A 20,811-nucleotide genomic window follows, 5' to 3' on the forward strand; every position below is an offset into this window, starting at 1 on the left:
GTAGTGACACAAGGGGCTTCTTTCGGGAGCCTCGGATACCTCTGAATATGAAAAAGGCCAATGCCAATTTGGTGAACAGAATGGACATACGGGTATAAAAGGCAGGATGTGCTTCTGTTCAGTCAGATTCTTTCTTCGGAGCCGAGCGGTTGTGTGTTCAGTGAGCTGAAACCTCACTCTGTAACACTCACCTCTAAAAGAGAGCTTTCCTGTTGGATCTATGGTGCATTGCCAGCGGCTTTCTCCCTCCTCTAAAACTCCTCTAAAAGAGTGTTATTTTCAAAAGTAAAAGAGTTATTGCTTGGGGTCGAACATCTTTTTCAAGATTCCCTTCCGCCTTTGCGTTGTTCCTGGATGCGGCAAATGTCTCTCCACTTCTGACGGACATAGGCGCTGCCTTGTGTGTCTGGGTCGCGATCACACCAAGGCAGTGTTTGTGGATGGTTCATGTACTCATTGTGAGAACCTGACCATGGCATTGTTACGGTTGCGGCTTTCCTTTCTCAAAGGAACTGCCACTACAGGCAAAAGCATGGAGTTAGACTCAGTCTCAATGGTAGCACGCCTCACAAATGAGCGCACGCAGTCACTGCCTGAATTGCCTCTCGTCATTCAAAGTAGGCACTGCGATCACTCTAAAGCAGTTCCAGATGCTCTTGGGCATATGGCATCATCAGCTGCTGTCACGCCGCTAGGGTTGATGCATATGAGACTGCTCCAGCACTGGTTCCAGACTCGAGTCGTGAGATGGGCATGGCGCCACGGCATGTATCGTGTGATCTTCACCCCCCACTGCCGTCAGCTATTCAACCCCTGGACAGACCTCTGTTTCCTGCGGACAGGAGTCCCCCTACAGCAGGAGTCCAGGCGCATTGTGGTCACCACAGATGCCTCCAAACAGGTTTAGGGTGCCAGTTCCTGGTCAGGCCCGCGGCAAAGTTGACACATCAACTGCCTAGAGTTGCTGGCTGTAATTCTTGCCCTGCGGAGGTGTGTCCCGCTGATCCGAGGCAAGCACGTCTTGCTCCATTCGGACAGCACCCTGATGGTAAATAAATCAGCAAGGTGGCGTACGCTCTCGTCATGTGTTACAACTCGCCTGCCATCTCCTCCTTTGGAGTCAGCGCCGACTGAGGTTGCTGCACGCCACTCATATCCCTGGCAGACTTGGTTCTCAGATCTTATGCTCCTCGTGACAGCACCTCCCTGGCAAATCCCCCTGAGGAAAGACCTTCTTTCTCAGGAATGGGGCATCCACGCCCAGACCTCTGGAACCTCCTCGTCTGGACCCTGGGTGGCATGCAGAAAATCTGAGTGGTCTACTACCAGCTGTCGTAGACATGATCAACCAAGCCAGAGCTCCCTCCACCAGGCAGCTTTATGCTCTGAAGTGGCGCCTGTTCACGAATTGGTGTTCTTCCCGATCTGAAGACCCGCAGAGGTGCACAGTCAGAACAGTGCTCTCATTCCTACAGGGAAAGCTGGAGGGGTGGCTGTCCCCCTCCATCTTCAAGGTATCTGTTGCCGCTATAGCGGCCCACCACGATGTGGTGGACGGTAAGTCCCTAGGAAAGCACAATCTGATTATCAGGTTTCTAAGAGGCATCCGGAGGCTGACCCCTCCCAGGCTATGCCTGTTCCCCTCATGGGATCTCTCCGTGGTCCTTTCGGGCCTTCAGAGAGCCCCCTTTGACCTCTAATCAGTCGAGTTAAGTGCCCTCTCCCAGAAGACGACCCTCCTGATTGCGCTTGCTTCCATCAAGAGGGTTGGAGACCTGTAAGCGTTCTCTGTCAGCGACACTTGCCTGGAGCTCAGCCCGGCAGATGCTCATGTCACGACCCCTTTTAGGGAACAGGTAGTGAACCTGTAAGCGCTGCCCCGGGAGGAGGTAGACCCAACCTTATCATTGCTGTGTCCGGTGCATGCTTTGTGTACCTATTTGGACCGCACACAGAGCTTTAGACTTTCTGAGCAGCTCTTTGTTTGCTTTGGCGAACAGCGGAAAGGGAATGCTGTCTCCAAACAGAGGCTTGCCCACTGGGTAGTCGATGCCATTGCATTGGCCTGTCAGACCCAGGCCGTGCCCGCCCCCTTGTGGGTTCAAGCACACTCTACAAGGAGTGTGGCGTCCATGTGGGCACTGGCCAATGGCACCTCTCTATCAGACATCTGTAGAGAAGCGGGCTGGGTGACACCCAATACCTTTGTGAGATTCTACAATCTCTGAGTTGTGTCAGTTTCGTCTCATGTTTTTCGAGCATGTAGAACTCGGTAACATGGGATGACTGACCGGGTGTAACGCTTGTGCTAGCGCCTTTCCCCTCCACTGAGGCGAACACGTGTGCTTTTACCCCAGGTGAGTCCACAAAAGCTTGCGCTCCCTGGATGTTTTTCCTCCAAATTCAGTGGAGGAATTCCCGACCAGACCCACCACGGGTACTTACTACTCTGTACTGGAACAGGTGCTCCACAGGGTTTGGCCATCATGGATTAATCCCTCTGTGTGTATTTTCCATGGTATGGTTCCCCCGCCGGCGGACCCGCATCTCCCTTGGGCAGTTCCCTCTGCCATGTTTCTAGCAACTCCTCCCTTGCTAGGTAGGATCTACCACCGCGCCTCTTCCAAATGTGGCCGGAAAACCCATGTGACATATTTGCCACATTGTTCACCTCCCCCCAGCCTGGGAAGGATGTGGTCTCTGTGGGGTCTTTTCCCCCTGAAAGAATTTGACTAGAAAAGAAAGCGGCCTACGACCATGCTCGCCACGTCACTTGATTCCACCCCTCAAGGGAATCCTTGTTTGGATGCCGGGAACCTAATAAAAACAATATGACGTCTTAGTGGGGCATTGGGGAGGGATATGTGCATTCTGATGCTCATGTGCATTTGGCACGCTACAGCCTGCTGCACCAGCATCAGCAGATCACGTAACACGGTCAGTGAAGGTGGTGCTATTAAATAGGGACCCCTTGTGTCACTACAATCGACACAATGTCGAGCGAGTGACAGAAGGTGAACGTCTAGGTTACTAGTGTAACCCCCGTTCCCTGATGGAGGGAATGAGACATTCTGTCCTCCTTGCCACAACACTGAACCAAGCAGCTGTAATGGCTGAACCTTGTTCTCGGCTCCTCAGTGCAGAGCCTGACTGAACAGAGGCACATCTCTCCTTTTATACCCGTATGTCCAGGGGCGGGACATGCAAATTCTGTTCGCCAATTTGGCATTGGCCTTTTTCATATTCAGAGGTATCCGAGGCTCCCGAAAGAAGCCTCTTGTGTCACTACAATCGGCACAACGTCTCGTTCCCTCCATCAGGGAACGGGAGTTATACTAGTAACCTAGACGTTTTATCTGTTTGTTTGTTTATTGGTGCATTTATTTTACTGACTTGATAATATATTTTAATACAAATGTTAAGCTTATAATTTTATAAAAGCACTTTCATTAATTCTTCTGTTAAAGCTTGTGAATTATTTGAGCTGTAAAGTTGTTTAAATCGTAATTTAAACTCGGACTACTTAATATATTGAGGAAGCTATAGGGCAGGAAATCTTGGAAGATTGAGGATGGAGATGGTGAGGTGGAGGGATGCTGGAAAGACTCTCATAAGAGTGAGGTAAATTACATCTTATATATTCTGCAGCATGCAGGTTGATTGGCAGATTAGATGAGCAAGCTCCTCCCAAACGTATGTTTAAGAACTCCATTTATGATACTTCTATGATATTTTTATGGTAAATTTGCTTCCTTTTTGAAGCTTGAACGCTCCAGTCCCCATTTGTTGTAATTGTGAGAAAAGATTACCAGTACGTCCTTCAAAAATTCTCATTTTGTGTCCCACAGAAGAGAAAGTCATGCAGGTTTGCAACATGAGAGTGAGTAAATATTGACAGAATTAACATTTTTGGTGAACTGTCCCTTTTAACTGGTATCAGGCTCCCAGAGCAATGAAAAACCTTAGCTCTTATTTAGTCCAGATTGACTGTCACTATCCATTTCTGTAAGTACTGCTCCAGCAGGGACCAGCTCTTAAGCCCATCTTCAGTGGGGACGGCAGAACCAGGTCATCTGTGTAGAGCAGATACTTGATTTCAATGTGTGTAGAATGAGGCCAGGAATGGCATACTGCACAAGTCCGATTGCTTTTTCATTTATGTAGATGTCAAGCTACATCTCTGTCTCAGCAAAAGAGTTATCTTCCCTTTCGTCCTGTTAGTTGTGCTTTCTGCAGTCTTATTGCCGCTCTGAAAATTATACTAAATCATTGAGATTTAAGCTCTCTTTCAATTATTCACACTGTTTCAGACCAAGTGAAACAGATGACTTAAATAATTAAAAATAAATGTCACTGTTCACTAGAAATACTCATCTGCAGACAAGGAACACTATAAATCGGCATATTGATGTGAACACTGTTTCATTCTAGTTGCCTTAAAGTTTGATTGAATTACAGAAGTTCATCTACATTGCAGCAATAGAGCAAGACCCTATATTCACCATTTTTCAAGACCATTACTAAATATTGTGTGTGTGATCTGATCTGTGAGTGTAACTGGATGGGATTCGAACCAACTTCAGGTAGGGGAGGCAGGCATGCTAACGAGGAGGCAAAAGGCTACAGCCCCTAGCATCATTCACTAGTTCGCCACTTGAGATCTGGGGAGTGAGGTTTACATATTCTGCACAGCTATCATGTTGGTACATGTTGGATAGCTGGTGCTGGCTCCAATAACACTCACCCCCCTAAACCTCACTCCCATCCGGGTTATGGCTCCACTGTAACCGGTCCTGCTCAACCCACTCCGAGCGGGATTTGAACAGGCATCAGCCGGCATGGGAGGCATGCGCGGTAACGAGGAGGCTAAAGGCTACAGCCCCTAGCGTCAGTCGCTAGTGCACCAATTGAGGCCAGGTGAGAGAGGTTTACACATACCTCACAGCTACCAGCTGGCTCCCGTTACATGAGCGTTACCAATAACTTGCACTTATTTGTTAAATTTGAGATACTTCCTTTTAATTTGAACATTATTACCATTAGCTTATCATTGAAAAGACAGTCTGAAATTACCCCCGTCATCATCTGCCAATATTAAAATCTGCACCTCTCTTTAAATTTTTACCTGCATTGAACAGCCTTTTATAAGCTTTTCCAAAAATAAATAAATTAATGAATTCAAAAATAAAGTGACAACATGCTGTGATCTACAGAGCCTCCGAAGTGACCTGTGCAAAAAGAAAAATCACAGAAACGTTCGCATGCGCACGAGAAACCATTCACATGAACGAATTCTCCTAAAAGTGGGCTCACTTGAACAAAAATATTTGAATTTAAATTTCGTGTCCTGGTGTTTATTATTAATATAACAGATACATTTATTCATGGATTTTGATTCCAGTGGTGGCTGCATAGGATTGTTTCCTATTCGTGTTGTTTCCAATTACTCCAGAGCGTTGTAAAGTCCAAAAGTCAACATGTTTTGAAAAAGGATAAATGTAATAATTTCCAAAATTCACAACATGTTTTAATCTAACGAAATATTCTGCCTCAATCCATGTTTGTTGTCGTTTAGACTTTCAAAACCATTTTCACTGTGGTGAAAAAACTTGCTGGACACAAAGCGAGGCACGCACCTTCCAGGGCAGTCTAGCAGCTAAAATATATATATGTATTTGTAAAGTCTAGCACTATTATATATTACAAAAAAAGATCGTATTATGTTGGACTATCTGCGTTCGCTTTTCGCTCCATGCTCCATTTAATCCATATTATTCTATTTTATTCAAATTGGGTGATGACGTCATAAAATATGACGACAGACATTAGAAGCTTAATTCTAAAACCTCAATAGAAGTTTCGAATGTAAATATGACATGAAAAAAAATGACATTTGGTACAGTCTAGTATGAACGGTCAGAATGACCGCTATGGCCATTCTAGTTGTTATAGAATTCCGGTAGTTCTAGTGTTAAATGCAAGTACAAGTACAAGTCTATTGCTTGATTAGTGTCCTTTGGAAGATCAAAGCGTGTCTCAGCCATGACAGTATTACAAATGTCATAGACAGTAATGTCTTTGTATTGAAGGCCAAGTTTAAAATATATCTCTATAAATTCATGCGCATCCATGCTCTCAGTATCTTTGAGTAAATGAATGATGGCAATGACGCAATCGGAAAAGAGCTATACACACACACCGGAAACTGTAACGCGTGCGCAGGCGAAACGTTTCTCGTGCGCACACAAAAGTCTCTGTGATTTTATTTTTTGCACAGGTCACTTCGGGGGCTCCGTAGTGATCTGACTTTACCTTTCTGTAAAAAACTTCTCTTATAATATAGTTGACTCTTGCCTTAATGTAAGCCAGTGTGGTTTGATTTTGTTCGCTTGTTTGCACAAGAGCTAAAAATATGATGATTAAAAAATACAAATTGATAAGGAATTCATAAAAAAAATTCTAATTTAAGAATTCTTAGAAGTACATGTTTGAAACCAACATACAAAATATCTGTTGGAGAAAAAACACATTTTGCAATTGGACTTTTGATTCAAAATGTTATTGTTACTGAACTGAAATGACGAGCCCCAGTCTCCCAGATTATTAGTTTATTTGTTGGCAGATATACCTGTTGAACATGTGCTGCCACTGTCTTCAATAATCTCAATTAGTAGGTGTCAGTCACATATTTATTTTGACAGTCATGGTATTAAAAAACAGAATGTGAATAAGTGATAAGAGGTGAACGATACTGCAACTCTGCCCTTTTCAGGTACAATACTAATATAATTATGGAGCTGGAATATTGATATGTAATTTATTATATTTTATTCTGACATCTCTCTCTCTCTCTCTCTCTAGGTTTATTCCACAGAGCAATCATTCAGAGTGGCTCAGCACTGTCCAGTTGGTCAGTGAACTATCAACCTGTGAAATACACTCGTCTCCTTGCAGAGCGTGTTGGCTGCAATGTCCTTGATACGCATGTAAGACTCAAAGGTTTCTCAATTACTTTTTCTATTACTTTAAAATTGATAATGATACATCAGTTACTGCAGACACACTGCAACTATGGGTATTTTATGTAGAACCTTGTCGAGGAAACAATGCAATGTTCAGCGGAAAACAAATAAAGATTTTTAGAAATATATCTCAGCTCTGTAGGTCCTTACAATGCAAGTGAATGGTGATCAGACCTTTGTAGCTACAAAAATCACATGAAGGAAACACAAAAGCAATCCAAATAGCTCCAGTGGTTAAAGCCATATCTTCAGAAGCAATATAATAAGTGTGGGTGAGAAACAGAACTACACCGACCAGCCACAACATTAAAACTACCTGCCTAATATTGTGTAGGTCCCCCTTGTGCCACCAAAATAGTGGCAACACAATTCTCAACACAATTGTACAGAGCGGTTATCTGAGTTACTGTTGACTTTGTCATTTCAAACCAATCTGGCCATTCTCTGTTGACCTCTCTCATCCACAAGGCGTTTCCATCCGCAGAACTGCCGTTCACTGGATGTTTTTTGTTTTTGGCACCATTCTGAGTAAATTCTAGAGACTGTTGTGTGTGAAAATCCCAGGAGATCAGCAGTTACAGAATTACTCAAACCAACCCGAAGGGGCACAATCAATCACCCATGCGATTATCTAATCAGCCAATTGTGTGCCAGCAGTGCAGTACATAAAATCATGCAGATACGGGTCAAGAGCTTCAGTTAATGTTCACATCAACCATCAGAATGGGGAAACATTTTTATCTCAGTGATTTGGACCATGGCATGATTGTTGTTGCTTTTCAGTTTGGGCTAGTAATGAATTAACATTTTATACATCTGGAAGAAGAAACTGGTGTTTATATAACAAACTTTTTTCTGCTTTATTGTGAATTCCATTATTTTTGGTTCCAAATCTTTATTGTATTGTAGTTTTGGCTCATAAGTGTTTTTAAAAGGTTTTGAAACGATATTTATTGTGAAAAAAAATGTATGTTGCTGAATTGCAATTTTTACCTGTTGTGTGTAGGTGATGGTGATATAAAAGTTGCCTATGTATGTGTGTTTTTATGCAGGACCTGGTCCTCTGCATGCAGAAGCGTAGCTACAGGGAGCTGGTGGAACAGGAAATTCAGCCAGCACGCTTCCATGTGGCCTTTGGACCTGTAATTGATGGTGACCTCATCCCTGATGACCCTGAAGTGCTCATGGAGCAGGGGGAGTTCCTCAACTATGACATCATGTTGGGCGTTAATCAAGGGGAGGGCTTCCGCTTTGTAGAGGGAGTGGTGGAGCCAGAAGAGGGTAGCGTTTCTGGTTCGGATTTTGACTTTGCAGTCTCTGATTTTGTGGATGGTCTTTATGGTTACCCAGAAGGGAAGGATACTCTGAGAGAGACTATAAAGTTTATGTACACAGACTGGGCCGATCGAGACAATCCTGAAACTCGTCGCAAAACTCTGGTGGCCATGTTTACGGATCACCAGTGGGTGGAGCCAGCAGTGGTGACGGCAGACCTGCATGCTCGCTACGGTTCTCCAACCTTTTTTTATGCATTCTACCATCACTGCCAGAGCCCCATGAAACCTCCATGGGCGGATTCGGCACATGGTGATGAGCTACCCTATGTGTTTGGCATTCCACTTATTGGTCCAACAGAACTCTTCCCCTGTAACTTCTCTCGCAATGACATCATGCTGAGTGCCGTCGTTATGACCTACTGGACCAACTTTGCAAAAACTGGGTAAAATAGATCCATACAATAACACTAAACCTAAAACACAATGCAATACCATCCTAATAAACACATCAAAACATTAAGCAATATATTGAACAATGTAAAATTACAAAGAAAGACAACTTGAAAGCAGCTTTATTATTTCCAAAGCAATTCAACTGTGCAAAGTACACTGCCTGGCCAAAAAATAAAATAATTGCCATTTGGATTTAAATAAGCAGATACTTAAGAGCCTATGGTTGGATCATTATTGAAGTGATTAATATGTTTCAGCTGGTAATAATTATTTTAACCCTAACTGATGCAGTGTGTAGCTTCTCGTTTCTTAAATAACCATGTCGGAAGACGTATCCCATGGTCGTGGAAAAGATGTTACTGTGTTTCAGAAGGGGCAAATTATTGGCCTGAATCAAGCAAAGGAGATTTCTGAAATCACTGGAATTGGGTTAAGAACTGTCCAACGCATTATTAAAACCTGGAAGGATGTGGTGAACCATCATCCTCGAGGAAGAAATGTGGTCGGAAATAAACACTGAATGATCATGAATGGAGATCACTCAAACGCTCTGTGAGGTCACATCTTAAAAAATCGACAGTAGAACTCATGAATATGTTTAATAGTGAAAGTAAGAGGAGTGGTGATAGCGTAGTGGGCTAAAGCACAGAACTGGTAAGCAGAATAGTGAAAGTAAGAGCATTTCCGCATACACAATATGACGAGAACTTACAGAATTAGGACTAAACAGCTGTGTGGCCACAAGAAAGCCACTTGTTAGTGAGGCTATTTGGAAAAAAACAACTTCAGTTTGCTAGGGAGTATAAAGATTGGACTGTGGAGCAATGTAAAAAGGTCATGTGGTTTGATGAGTCCATATTTACCCAATTCCAAAGCGATGGGTGCATCAGGGTAAAAAGGGAAGCACATGAACGCACCCCTCATGCATACCTCATGCTCAAGCACCTGGAGGCAGTGTTATGATCTGGTGTCGTTGGGCAGATCAAGGATCAGCAATGTTATGCAACAATAAAAGGAAGTCAGCTGACTACCTGAATGTACTGAAAGGCCAGGCTATCCCATCAATTAATTTTTTCTTCCCTGATGGCACAGGCATATTCCAGGACAAAAATGCCAATATTCATCGGGCTCAAATTGTGGTTCAGGGAGCATGAGGAATCATTTTCACACATGAATTGGCCACCACAGATCCCTGACCTTAACCCCGTTGAAAATATTTTGGATGTGCTGGAGAACACTTTACGGAGTGGTTCGACTCTCCCTTCATCAATACAAGATCTCGGCCAAAACAAGGTTGTCGAAACAATCCCACAACGAATGGGCGCCATAATCAAAGCTAAACGTGGTCCACCTTTTTTTTTTATCCAGGCAGTGTACAAAAACACACACAATAACACTACAGAACCACACTGTAGCAATAGGTGCATATAAAGGTTTTCATTAATTCAAGTTCAAACACAATGCCAGACAGTTCATTTATTGCAACTAGACTATTTCATCTAGTCATCTAGATGACTACTAACATCTGTACTCTTTAGAGAAAATTCAGTTGCAAACTTATGAACTATTCCTCACATTCTGTAATGAATTAAATGAATTTGTTCAGTGCATAGCATCAGATTAAAAAAACATATTCACAGTATCACAGTACTGTAATGAGGACTCAGGCAAGTTGGGATCCATCTGCGGTAGTTTAATATGAACAAAGCACAAGTCGTACAGGCAAGGTCGTGGGCAGGCAAACAGAGAATGTAGCATGCAGGCAATAGAGTAACTAGAACAGGCAGAGGTCTGGGCAGGCAGCAAACAAACGTGGTGCGGAACAGGCAAGAGGTAAACAAGGCAGGCAGCAAACTGACAGGGTCTAAGTAACAGGCTGGATCGGTACTCAGAATAACTAGTAAGGAGAATCAGAGAGTAACTTGCTTGGTAGTGTCGCCGGGGCAAACAAGACTTCGCAAGGAGTGACTGAGCTGGGTGGTTTATATAGAGCGTGGGAAACAGGGAACAGCTGTGGAGTAATCAGACCTAGGTATGCGGGCTTATGGGAAATGTAGTCTTAGTGGTCAATACTCCGGAGAATCTGATCTCCGATGACTGAAGGGGGAGGCGCTCTCTGTGTTCGTGACAGAGCCCCCCCCCCCGTGAGCGGCTCCGGACGCGAGGATGCGACCTGCGTCGGGGTCTATCCCGAGGTCGAGGGGCCAGTCTCTCCGGATTGATCCGGTGGAACTCTGTGATGAGGTTGGGGTCAAGGATGTCATTGGCACTGACCCAGGATCTTTCTTCCGGGCCGTACCCCTCCCAATCCACCAGGTATTGGATCTGACCTCGGTGACGCCTGGAGTCGAGCAGAGTGCACACCAGAAAGGCCTCCTCACCGCCCACAATCATGGGGAGGGGTCCGGGAGGCGCCTCCTCCTCAGTCCTCGGAGCATCAGCCGGTTTGAGCAGGGAGACATGGAAAGTAGGAGAAATACGGTAATTAGCAGGGAGTTGCAAACAGAAAGAAACTGGGTTAATTTGTCTAAGGATTTTGAAGGGACCCACATACCTAGGACTGAGTTTCTTGCATGGCAGGTGCAGACGGAGGTCTCGGGTTGAGAGCCAAACCCATTGACCAGGGATGTAACTGGGGCCGGGACGACGGTGGCGATTGGCTTGCTCTCTGGAACGGTTCACCGCCCGTTGCAGGTGGACATGGGCCTGGTCCCACACTGCCTCACTGCGCTGCAGCCAGTCGTTGACTGCGGGGACCTCTGAGGGTTCGCCGAACCACGGGAAGAGAGGGGGTTGGTAACCCAGAATGCATTTGAACGGTGTCAAGTTGGTTAAGGGTTTGAGGAGAGAGTTCTGGGCATATTCGGGCCCACGGAAGGTAGCGACTCCAATCCGCCTGATTGCGATGGCAACACGTTCGGAGGAATTTTGTTATTTCCTGATTCAGGCGTTCCGTCTGACCGTTGGACTGCGGGTGGTACCCAGAAGTGAGACTGATGTTGACGTTTAGGCGGTGGAAGAAAGCTTTCCATACCCTGGACGTGAATTGTGGGCCCCGGTCCGAGATGATGTCCTCAGGAAGTCCATAGTAACGAAAGACAAATTGGAACAGGTGTTCGGCGGTCTCCAGGGCTGATGGCAGTTTGGGCAGGGGTATGAGATGGCAGGCCTTGGAGAATCAGTCAATGACGGTTAGAATTGTGGTATGGTGTTGAGAGTTGGGTAGGTCAGTAATGAAGTCCACCGCGATATGCGACCAGGGATGTCGAGGTATGGGTAGTGGTTGAAGCAGACCAGCTGGCGGTTGTTTAGGGGTCTTGGCTATGTTGCAGGCTTGACACTTGTTCACGAAGTCGGTGGTGTCGTCTGACAGTGTCTCCCACCAGAAGCGGTTCCGCAGTAGGCGGACGGTGGGCGTGATGCCCGGGTGTCCGGAGTGCGGTGCATCATGTACCCAGCGCATGACCCTTTCCCGTAGACTAGGAGGTACAAAGGTCCGGTTGGGCGGACATTCAGGTGGAGGCGGAGCGGTGTATGAGCCTGGATGATGTCTGCCATGAGGTCCCACTGGACAGGGGCAAGAACCAAGTCGGGAGGAACTATGGGCTCGGTGTCAAAAGGTGGAGGTGTGGCTTCGTGCTGCTGAGAGAGGGAGTCGGCCTTGACATTCTTGGACCCGGGAAGGTAAGAAATAGTGAAGTCAAAGCGAGTAAAGAATAGAGCCCATCTGGCCTGCCTGGGGTTGAGTCTCTTGGCAGAGCGAAGGTATTCAAGGTTGCGATGATCCGTGAAATCTTGGAACGGATGTCTGGCCCCCTCCAACCAATGTTGCCACTCCTCCAGCGCGGCTTTCATAGCCAGGAGTTCACGGTTGCCGATGTCATAATTTTGTTCGGCTGAAGAGAGTTTGCGGGAGTAGAGGGTGCAGGGAAATAGCTTAGGAGGGTTACCTTGGCGTTGGGAGAGGATCGCTCCAATGCCCGTGTTCGAGGCGTCCACCTCCACGACGAACGGTATGTCAGGGTCAGGGTGGTGCAGAATGGGTGCAGAGGTAAAGCGCTCCTTTAGCTGAGCGAAGGCCCGGAGGGAGTCGGGGGTCCAGTGAAGTTTGTTTTGATTCCCCTTTACCATGGCAGTGAGAGGTGAGGCGACGGTGCTGAAGTTTCTGATGAATCTCCGGTAAAAGTTGGAGAATCCCAGAAAGCGTTGGAGTTCTTTCACCGTGGTGGGTTGAGGCCAGTTTAGCACGACTTGGACCTTATTGTCGTCCATGGCCACCCCTTCAGGGTTGATGATGTACCCCAGGAAGGCAACAGATCTCAAGTGGAACTCACATTTCTCAGCCTTGGCATACAACTGGTGTTGGATTAGACACTTCAGAACCGCTCTAACCTGGACGATGTGTTCCTCGAGGGAATCGGAGTAGATCAGGATGTCATCGATGTATACAATCAGGCACCTATTGAGCATGTCCCTGAAGACGTCGTTAACGTAGGATTGGAACACTGAGGGGCTGTTGGACAGGCCGAATGGCATGACCCGATATTCGTAATGGCCGCTGGTGGTGGAAAAGGCGGTCTTCCACTCGTCCCCCTCCCGGATGCGAATCAAGTTGTAGGCACTTTGGCGGTCCAACTTAGTATAAATCTTTGCCGGCCTCAGTTGTTCCAGGGCTGAGGGAACTAGGGGCAGTGGGTATCAGAACTTTACTGTGACGTCGTTCAGGCCACGATAGTCAATACAGGGGTGTAACGAGCCATCTTTCTTGCCCACGAAGAAGAAGCCGGCTGCAGCTGGGGAGGTGGAGTGTCGGATGAACCCCTTGGCTAGTTCCTCCTCTATGTAGGATTTCATGGCGAGAGATTCAGGTTCAGACAGGGGATAGATTCTGCCACGGGGCGGTGAAGCCCCGGGGTGGAGCTCGATAACGCAGTCGCTGGAACGATGTGGTGGAAGTAGTGACGCCTTGGCCTTGCTGAAGGCTTCACTGAGGTCGGCGTATATCGGCGGAATCGTTGGGAGTGTGTCGGAGTTTCTTACGACGTGGGTGGTCCCCACGGGGGTAGGTCGAATGGCGTGCAGACATCTCATAGAACAGTTGGGACCCCACTGAGAGAGTTGATTGTCCCGCCAGGAAATTCGTGGGTCATGTAGTCGGAGCCAGGGAAAGCCAAGAATTACAGGGTTGCGAGGAGATTGGATGACGTAGAAGCGTATGGTTTCGGTGTGTAGTGCCCCCACCTGCAGGAGGAGGTCTCGGGTGGTGTAACATACTCTGCCGGATCCCAAGGGCCGACCATCTAGCGCCACCACTGTCAAAGGAGGATTGCACGCCGTCAGGGGAATTTGATACTGTTCACAGAAAGACTCATCAATAAAGTTCCCCGCTGCCCCAGAGTCAATCAAAGCTTGGGTGTTAGTACTGGTTGACCGGTAGGCTAGTTTAATGGGTACTTCGAGGCAGGTTCCAGGCAAAGTAGAGGAAATGAGCAGACTCACCCCGGGATGGGAAGCTTGTGATGGGCGTGTCGGGCAGTTGAAGCGTTGATGTCCAGCTTGACCGCAGTATAGACAGAGGCGGTTGGCGTAACGGCGTTCCCTTTCCTCGGGAGAGATGTGTGACCGTTCGACCTGCAAGGGCTCTGAAGTGTTGGCTGGCTGGTGCACCGGAGAGGGAGGTGTAGACCACCGGGCTGGGCGTCTGGAACGGATGAGGTTGTCTATGCGGATTGCCAATGTTATGAATTGCTCCAGAGAAATACCTTCATCATGACAAGCCAGCTCAGATTGGAGTTCAGTATCAAGGCCCTGCCGGAAGAGGAGCTTGTGAGTGGATTCGAGCCAGCCCGTTTGGGCTGCGAGGGTTCGAAAGGAGAGTGCGTAGTCCGCAGCTGTACGCTTGCCTTGGCGGAGAGCCAGAAGTTGCTCGCCGGCGTTCTTACCGCCCTCAGGGTGATCAAAAACATCAATCAAGCCTTGTCGGAAGGATTCAAAGGTAAATTGAGCAAATCCTTGGTTGGTCCAAAGTGCGGTTGCCCAATCTAGGGCTCTACCAGTGAGGACGGAGTTCATAAGAAGAATTTTGCTCTCATCAGAGGGGTATAGTGCCGGTTGCTGAGAGAGGAACAGCGAGCATTGCATGACGAACCCTTTGCATTTTGACGGTGAACCGTCAAACTTCTCGGGTAGTGCGAGTCGTGGGCTCGCGGAGGTTACTAGGAGGGGCGTGGCGATCGCCGCCGAGCTGGTTTGAGGTATTGCAGGTGCCGGTGCGGGTGTAGGCTGGTGCAGTACCTGCATGGAGCGCATCATCTCCTCAACTGCTGCTGTAAGCCGAACGAGCTGTTGTTGTTGGGCTGACAGCTGATTAGCTTGGGCTGTGAGTTTTTCCGTCATGCGCGAAATCACCGCTGGATCATGGTGTGGCGAAGTCTTCTGTAATGAGGACTCAGGCAAGTTGGGATCCATCTGCGTTAGTTTAATATGAACAAAGCACAAGTCATACAGGCAAGGTCGTGGGCAGGCAAACAGAGAATGTAGCAGGCAGGCAATAGAGTAACTAGAACAGGCAGAGGTCTGGGCAGGCAGCAAACAAACGTAGTGCGGAACAGGCAAGAGGTAAACAAGGCAGCAAACTGACAGCGTCTAAGTAACAGGCTGGATCGGTACACAGAATAACTAGTAAGGAGAATCAGAGAGTAACTTGCTTGGTAGTGTCGCCGGGGCAAACAAGACTTCGCAAGGAGTGACTGAGCTGGGTGGTTTATATAGAGTGTGGGAAACAGGGAACAGCTGTGGAGTAATCAGACCTAGGTATGCAGGCTTATGGGAAATGTAGTCTTAGCGGTCAATACTCCGGAGAATCTGATCTCCGATGACTGAAGGGGGAGGTGCTCTCTGTGTTCGTGACAAGTACAATGCATCACATCTGTTCACAATAATTTTCGAAAAAAAGTTTCACAACACAGTACATTGTCAGAAAATAACTCTATTTAAGGAATAGTTCACCCAAAAATTAATGCCATCCAAGGTGTGTATGTCTTTCTTTAACAGAACACAATTTAAGATTTTTAGAAGAAAATTTCAGCTCTGCGGGCCCATAGGCGCCCGCGCCGTCACTGCATCAAAGCCCGCCAAAATGGGTGTGGCTAGAGTGCATATAAGCGTAAGTTCGTAGGCTGGAACCCTGATTTTCATCTATTCAGCGAAGCTCTTCGCATCTCTGAACTGCAGAAGCCGCGTCGCTGTTCGAGGGGCATCTAGCAAGCTTGGACAGCGCTCAAAGAAGCCGGCCGTCTTCGCCACCTTCAGCCATCCTGTGAGCTACGCCATCCGGCGACGTATCCTTATTAGAGCAAGCAAGTTCCTCAGCGAACTTCACAAAAAGAGCAACGAGCGTCTTTTTTAAGATGCCTAGCACCACCTGCGCCTCATGCCGCGCCCCTCTCAGCGCCGGAGACCGCCACCTCATCTGCGCTCTCTGCCTGGGACTGGAACATGTAGAGCTCGCCCTCGCTGACTGTGGATGCGACCTCTGCGAGGAGCTTCTGATGTCGACCCTGCGGGCTTGACTCGAAGCACTCAAAACCGAAGCCGCAGCGCCGCCTTTCGTTTCGCCGCGCAGAAAGAAGCGCCGCTCCCAAAGGCTGCCGGAACCGGTGTTAGAAGCGACTACCTCGCCGGAGCCTCTCCCTCGAGCCTCGCTTTCACCCTCCCCGCCCTCCCAGGATGCGCAGTTGCCGCCGAGCGGCCGCACTGTTGCCATCTCGGATGACGAGGCGGAGGATAAGGGCTGCTGTTCCATCATGGCTTCGGACAGCGAGGAGTGGTCAGGCTCCCAAGCCTCCTCCTCGGCCCAGGAATCCAGCAGGACCCGCGCCGGAGTCGAGGAAGAACTAACGCGCCTCCTCACACAGGCCGTCGACCGCCTCGGGCTCGAGTGGTCACCGCCCTCTGAGCAGGCTCCCAACAGACTCGACGGCTGCTTTCTTCAGAGCCGTCGCCGCGCGGCGCCCGCGGCCCGGGCCGCGCCCTTCCTGCCGGAACTCCACACCGAGCTCTCTAAATCGTGGAACGCACCTCTCTCGGCCAGGAACCGATCCCACGTCTCCACCTCTCTTGCTCTGGTGGACGGCGCCACCGAGAGGGGCTACTCTTCCATCCCCCCGGTCGAGGATTCGGTAGCAGCACACCTTTGCCCGCCCTCCGCGAGATGGCGGTCTAAGCCAGTGCTCCCACAACGGCATTGTTGACCGTTTTTTGGAAGTCCAGAAAGCCACCCAAGCCATGAATCTCTTCCTGCCTCGTCGCGCTAGCTCCCCTGCAGGCCGCCCACGTGACCAGCCTCCTGCACAAGCCTCTTCACAGCGCCCAGCTCAGCAAAGCCAGGCTTCTCAGCATCGACAGGGCAGCTGCCCTAGAACGCGCTCAGACAGCCGCCGCAGACCGCCGCCCCCCTGCGGGCCTCGGCCTAAGATTGCACTGAAACCTGAGCAACCGAAGTCCTCCTAGCTTTGTTAAGGAAACGACGGCTCAGTCCCGCCGCGGCCGGACGACCGTCAAAGCTTCGCCCCTGTCAGTCCCCTTCTCTCAGGCTACTGCAGTGGTGGATTCAGCAGCCAACAAGCCGGTGATACTGCCCGCTTGCCTGCACTCAAATGCCATTTTCACGGCGAACAAAAGAAATTTTGTGAAAAGCAAACATGCCTTATGTGTAGAAAATGTGCCCACAATCCAGTGTTCACCCCTACACACAAGCATTACACTTCCCGTGTCCCTATCAGAGCCCACTCACATAAAGCAGGCACAGCCAGCTCGAGTGTTAGAGTCAATAAACGTGCCCACGAATCCGTGCATGCGCCCCTTCTCTGCCCACTCTGTCACACGGCCAGCAAACACCTCTCTGTATGTAAGTCTCATGCCCGTGACTATGCTCCCGCATCACTTCACAGATGTGACTCTTTCCCCATTCACCTCAATCGGGAAGTCACTCACAGAACAGCCTGTCCCTGCTGTCTGCGAGCAGTCATGCATAAGCACAGTAAGCGCGCTCACACATTCTGTTCAGCTCACTGTGTGCGGCAATCAGGGCGACTTGGCCATTCACCCTCTAGCGTTACGCTTCAAATGGGTGTTAAGCACAATAAAACAGGGCTATTTGCTACAGTTCGATCGCCGCCCTCCCCGCTTCAGAGCACGGCTCGAAACTACTGTGAACACGGAAGCAGCCTGCATGCTTCGTTCAGAAATAGCAAACATTCTGTGCAAAAGGGCCATAGAGAGAGTGCCACCTTCTCTGAGTGAGTCGGGGATTTACAGCCCTTATTTTCTTGTCCCCAAGAAAGACGGCGGCCTCAGACCAATATTAGATCTCAGGGTTTTGAACAAGGTGCTCGCAAAAAGACAGTTCAGAAATGCTTACAATCAGGAAACTCCTCGTGCATGTGTGCCAGGGGGACTGGTTTATTTCTCTCGATCTGAAAGATGCCTACTTTCAGATTCAGATAAATCCCCGTCACAGGCCATTCTTGAGATTCGCCTTCGACGGCCAGGTTTATCAATACACCGTCCTTCCGTTCGGCCTGTCTTCAGCACCCCGTACTTTCACGAAGTGCATGGATGCGGCGCTCGCACCCCTGCGGAGTCAGGGCTTGCAAATTCTGAACTATTTGGACGATTGGCCGATTTTGGCACAGTCACATACGGAGCTTCTGTCTCACAGGACAGTTCTCCTCAGTCATCTGAACAGTTTGGGCCTTGCAGTCAATTGGACCAAGAGCTCACTACAGCCCAGTCAGGCAATTTCCTTCCTTGGAATAGAACTAGACTCCATGGCGATGACGGCTCGCTTATCTACACAGCGCACGCGGTCCGTTCGGACAACAGATCTGTGGTATCCTATCTAAACCGTCAGGGCGGTGTCAGATCCAGGAACCTCTTCCATCTGACAAAACGCATACTGAGTTGGTCCCAGTGCCACCTGTGCTCGCTGAGGGCGACGCACGTGCCAGGCCACCTGATCGACGGCCCAGACAGACTGTCCAGAGACAATATTTCCCCAGGGGAATGGTCCCTGCACGCTCAAACAGTCCAGAAGTTATGGAGTATATTCGGCAGAGCAGAGATAGACCTCTTTGCGTCAGAAGAGAACTCTCACTGCCCAGTATTTTTCTCGAAAAGCGAGGACGCGCTGGCCCAGGACTGGCCCAACTGCCCGCTTTACGCCTTCCCTCCCATCTCGCTATTGCCACAGGTAATGCAGAGGATCAGGGAAACGCGTCACTCGGTGCTCCTCATAGCCCCGCGCTGGGAGAATCAGACATGGTTCCCGGAGCTTACGTGGCTGTCACTGACAGCCCTGTGGCCCATTCCAGTGAGAGCAGATCTCCTCTCTCAAGCTCGCGGCACGATCTGGCATCCCCACCCAGAGCGCTGGGCGCTGCACGCGTGGGTGATCAACGACTACCTGTCGCTTTGCCAGAAGGGGTAATAAACACTATCATACACGCTAGAGCCCTTTCCACGAGAAGACTCTATGCGTCCAAATGGTCTGTGTTTTCAAAATGGTGCACCGACAGAGACCTGGACCCACGGACATGTGGGGTGTCGTCGCTGCTCGTGTTTTTACAAGAGCTGCTGGATAACGGCAGATCCCCATCCACGCTCAAAGTGTACGTGGCGGCCATCGCGGCGTTCGCTGAACCCCTGCACGGCCAGTCACTGGGAAAAAACAAGCTGGTCATCCGCTTCCTCAGGGGAGCTAGAAGGATGAACCCCCCGCGCCCCCATCGGTTCCTATCTGGGATCTTTCCGTAGTTCTCGAAGCTATGAAAGCCCCCCCTTTCGAACCGCTTCAATCCGTGGATTTGAAATACCTTTCACTCAAAACCGTTTTTCTGACTGCCCTGTCATCAGTTAAACGTGTGGGAGACCTTCACACGCTGTCTGTCAGCGCTGCGTGTCTTGAGTTTGGACCAAGTGACTCCAAGGTCATTTTAAAGCCTAAACATGGCTATGTCCCCAAGGTGATCGGTACTCCTTTCAGAGCACAAATCCCTATCGGCGCTGCCAGCATCCGATAGCGAACGCGACGCCAATCTCCTTTGCCCAGTCAGAGCACTGAGATTGTATACTGCGCGCTCCGCCTCTTTCAGACGCTCTGAGCAGCTTTTTGTTTCGTTCGGAGGGCGCACCAAGGGTTTCGCCGCCTCGAAACAAACACTGTCTAGATGGATAGTGGACGCTATTGCTGCCGCGTACGCGTCAAAGGACCTACCATGCCCATTAGGCATTAGGGCTCAATCCACTAGAGGCATGGCCTCTTCGTGGGCATGGTCCAGCGGGACTTCCATTCACGACATATGTGTGGCAGCGGGCTGGGCTTCCCCCTCCACCTTTGTTAGATTTTACAATCTGGAAGTGCCCGCCCTGCAGGCGAAAATACTAGCGGTTTAATACGCTACAGCTCCCCTGGTGAGCTGCACTGATGGGACACATTCCACACAGACCGGCACCGCCGCTCTGTCTTTTCCTTCCCACTATGTGCTTATGTATTACACACACACTGGCCCGCACTCTTGCCGGCCAAATATTATTTCCCCACTCACAAGGGCTCCCCCGGGTCCCCTCACCCCCGGGGCTCATGCAGTGGATGCTTGGCGCGCACGGCGTTGACAATGGGTTCCCATAGCATAAGCTAGCTTACGCTATACGAGACAACCTCTCGTAAGAGAACGAATCGGTTACCTTACGTAACCTCGGTTCTCTCTAGAAGAGGGAACGAGTATTGCGTAGCCGGCCGTGCTCGCGCCACGAGCGATTTTCACTTCATTCAATGAAAACCAGGGTTCCAGCCTACGAACTTACGCTTATATGCACTCTAGCCACGCCCATTTTGGCGGGCTTTGATGCAGTGATGGCGCGGGCGCCTGTCATTGGACGCAAGTTCACTCAAGTTCGTCTATAGGCTGCAGCAGTTGCCACGGAGCAACCTATGAGCTCGCTAGCTAGCCCGCTCAAGGTATGCAGTTGCTGCACTGCGTTGACAATGGATACAAAAT

General features: G+C 49.1%; 1 protein-coding gene across 1 annotated transcript in view; it reads left to right on the plus strand.

Moving 5' to 3' along the window:
• LOC127643168 (neuroligin-3-like) overlaps positions 1–20,811 on the plus strand; it is a 51,429-nt gene that overhangs the window by 18,840 nt on the left and 11,778 nt on the right. Inside the window, exons 6-7 of the mRNA XM_052125763.1 lie at positions 6,862–6,986; positions 8,075–8,742. Of these exons, the coding sequence (XP_051981723.1) occupies positions 6,862–6,986; positions 8,075–8,742 (793 nt within the window). The remainder of the gene's footprint in view (positions 1–6,861; positions 6,987–8,074; positions 8,743–20,811) is intronic.

Source organism: Xyrauchen texanus, chromosome 4 (genome assembly GCF_025860055.1).
Source record: "Xyrauchen texanus isolate HMW12.3.18 chromosome 4, RBS_HiC_50CHRs, whole genome shotgun sequence".
NCBI lineage: Eukaryota > Metazoa > Chordata > Actinopteri > Cypriniformes > Catostomidae > Xyrauchen > Xyrauchen texanus.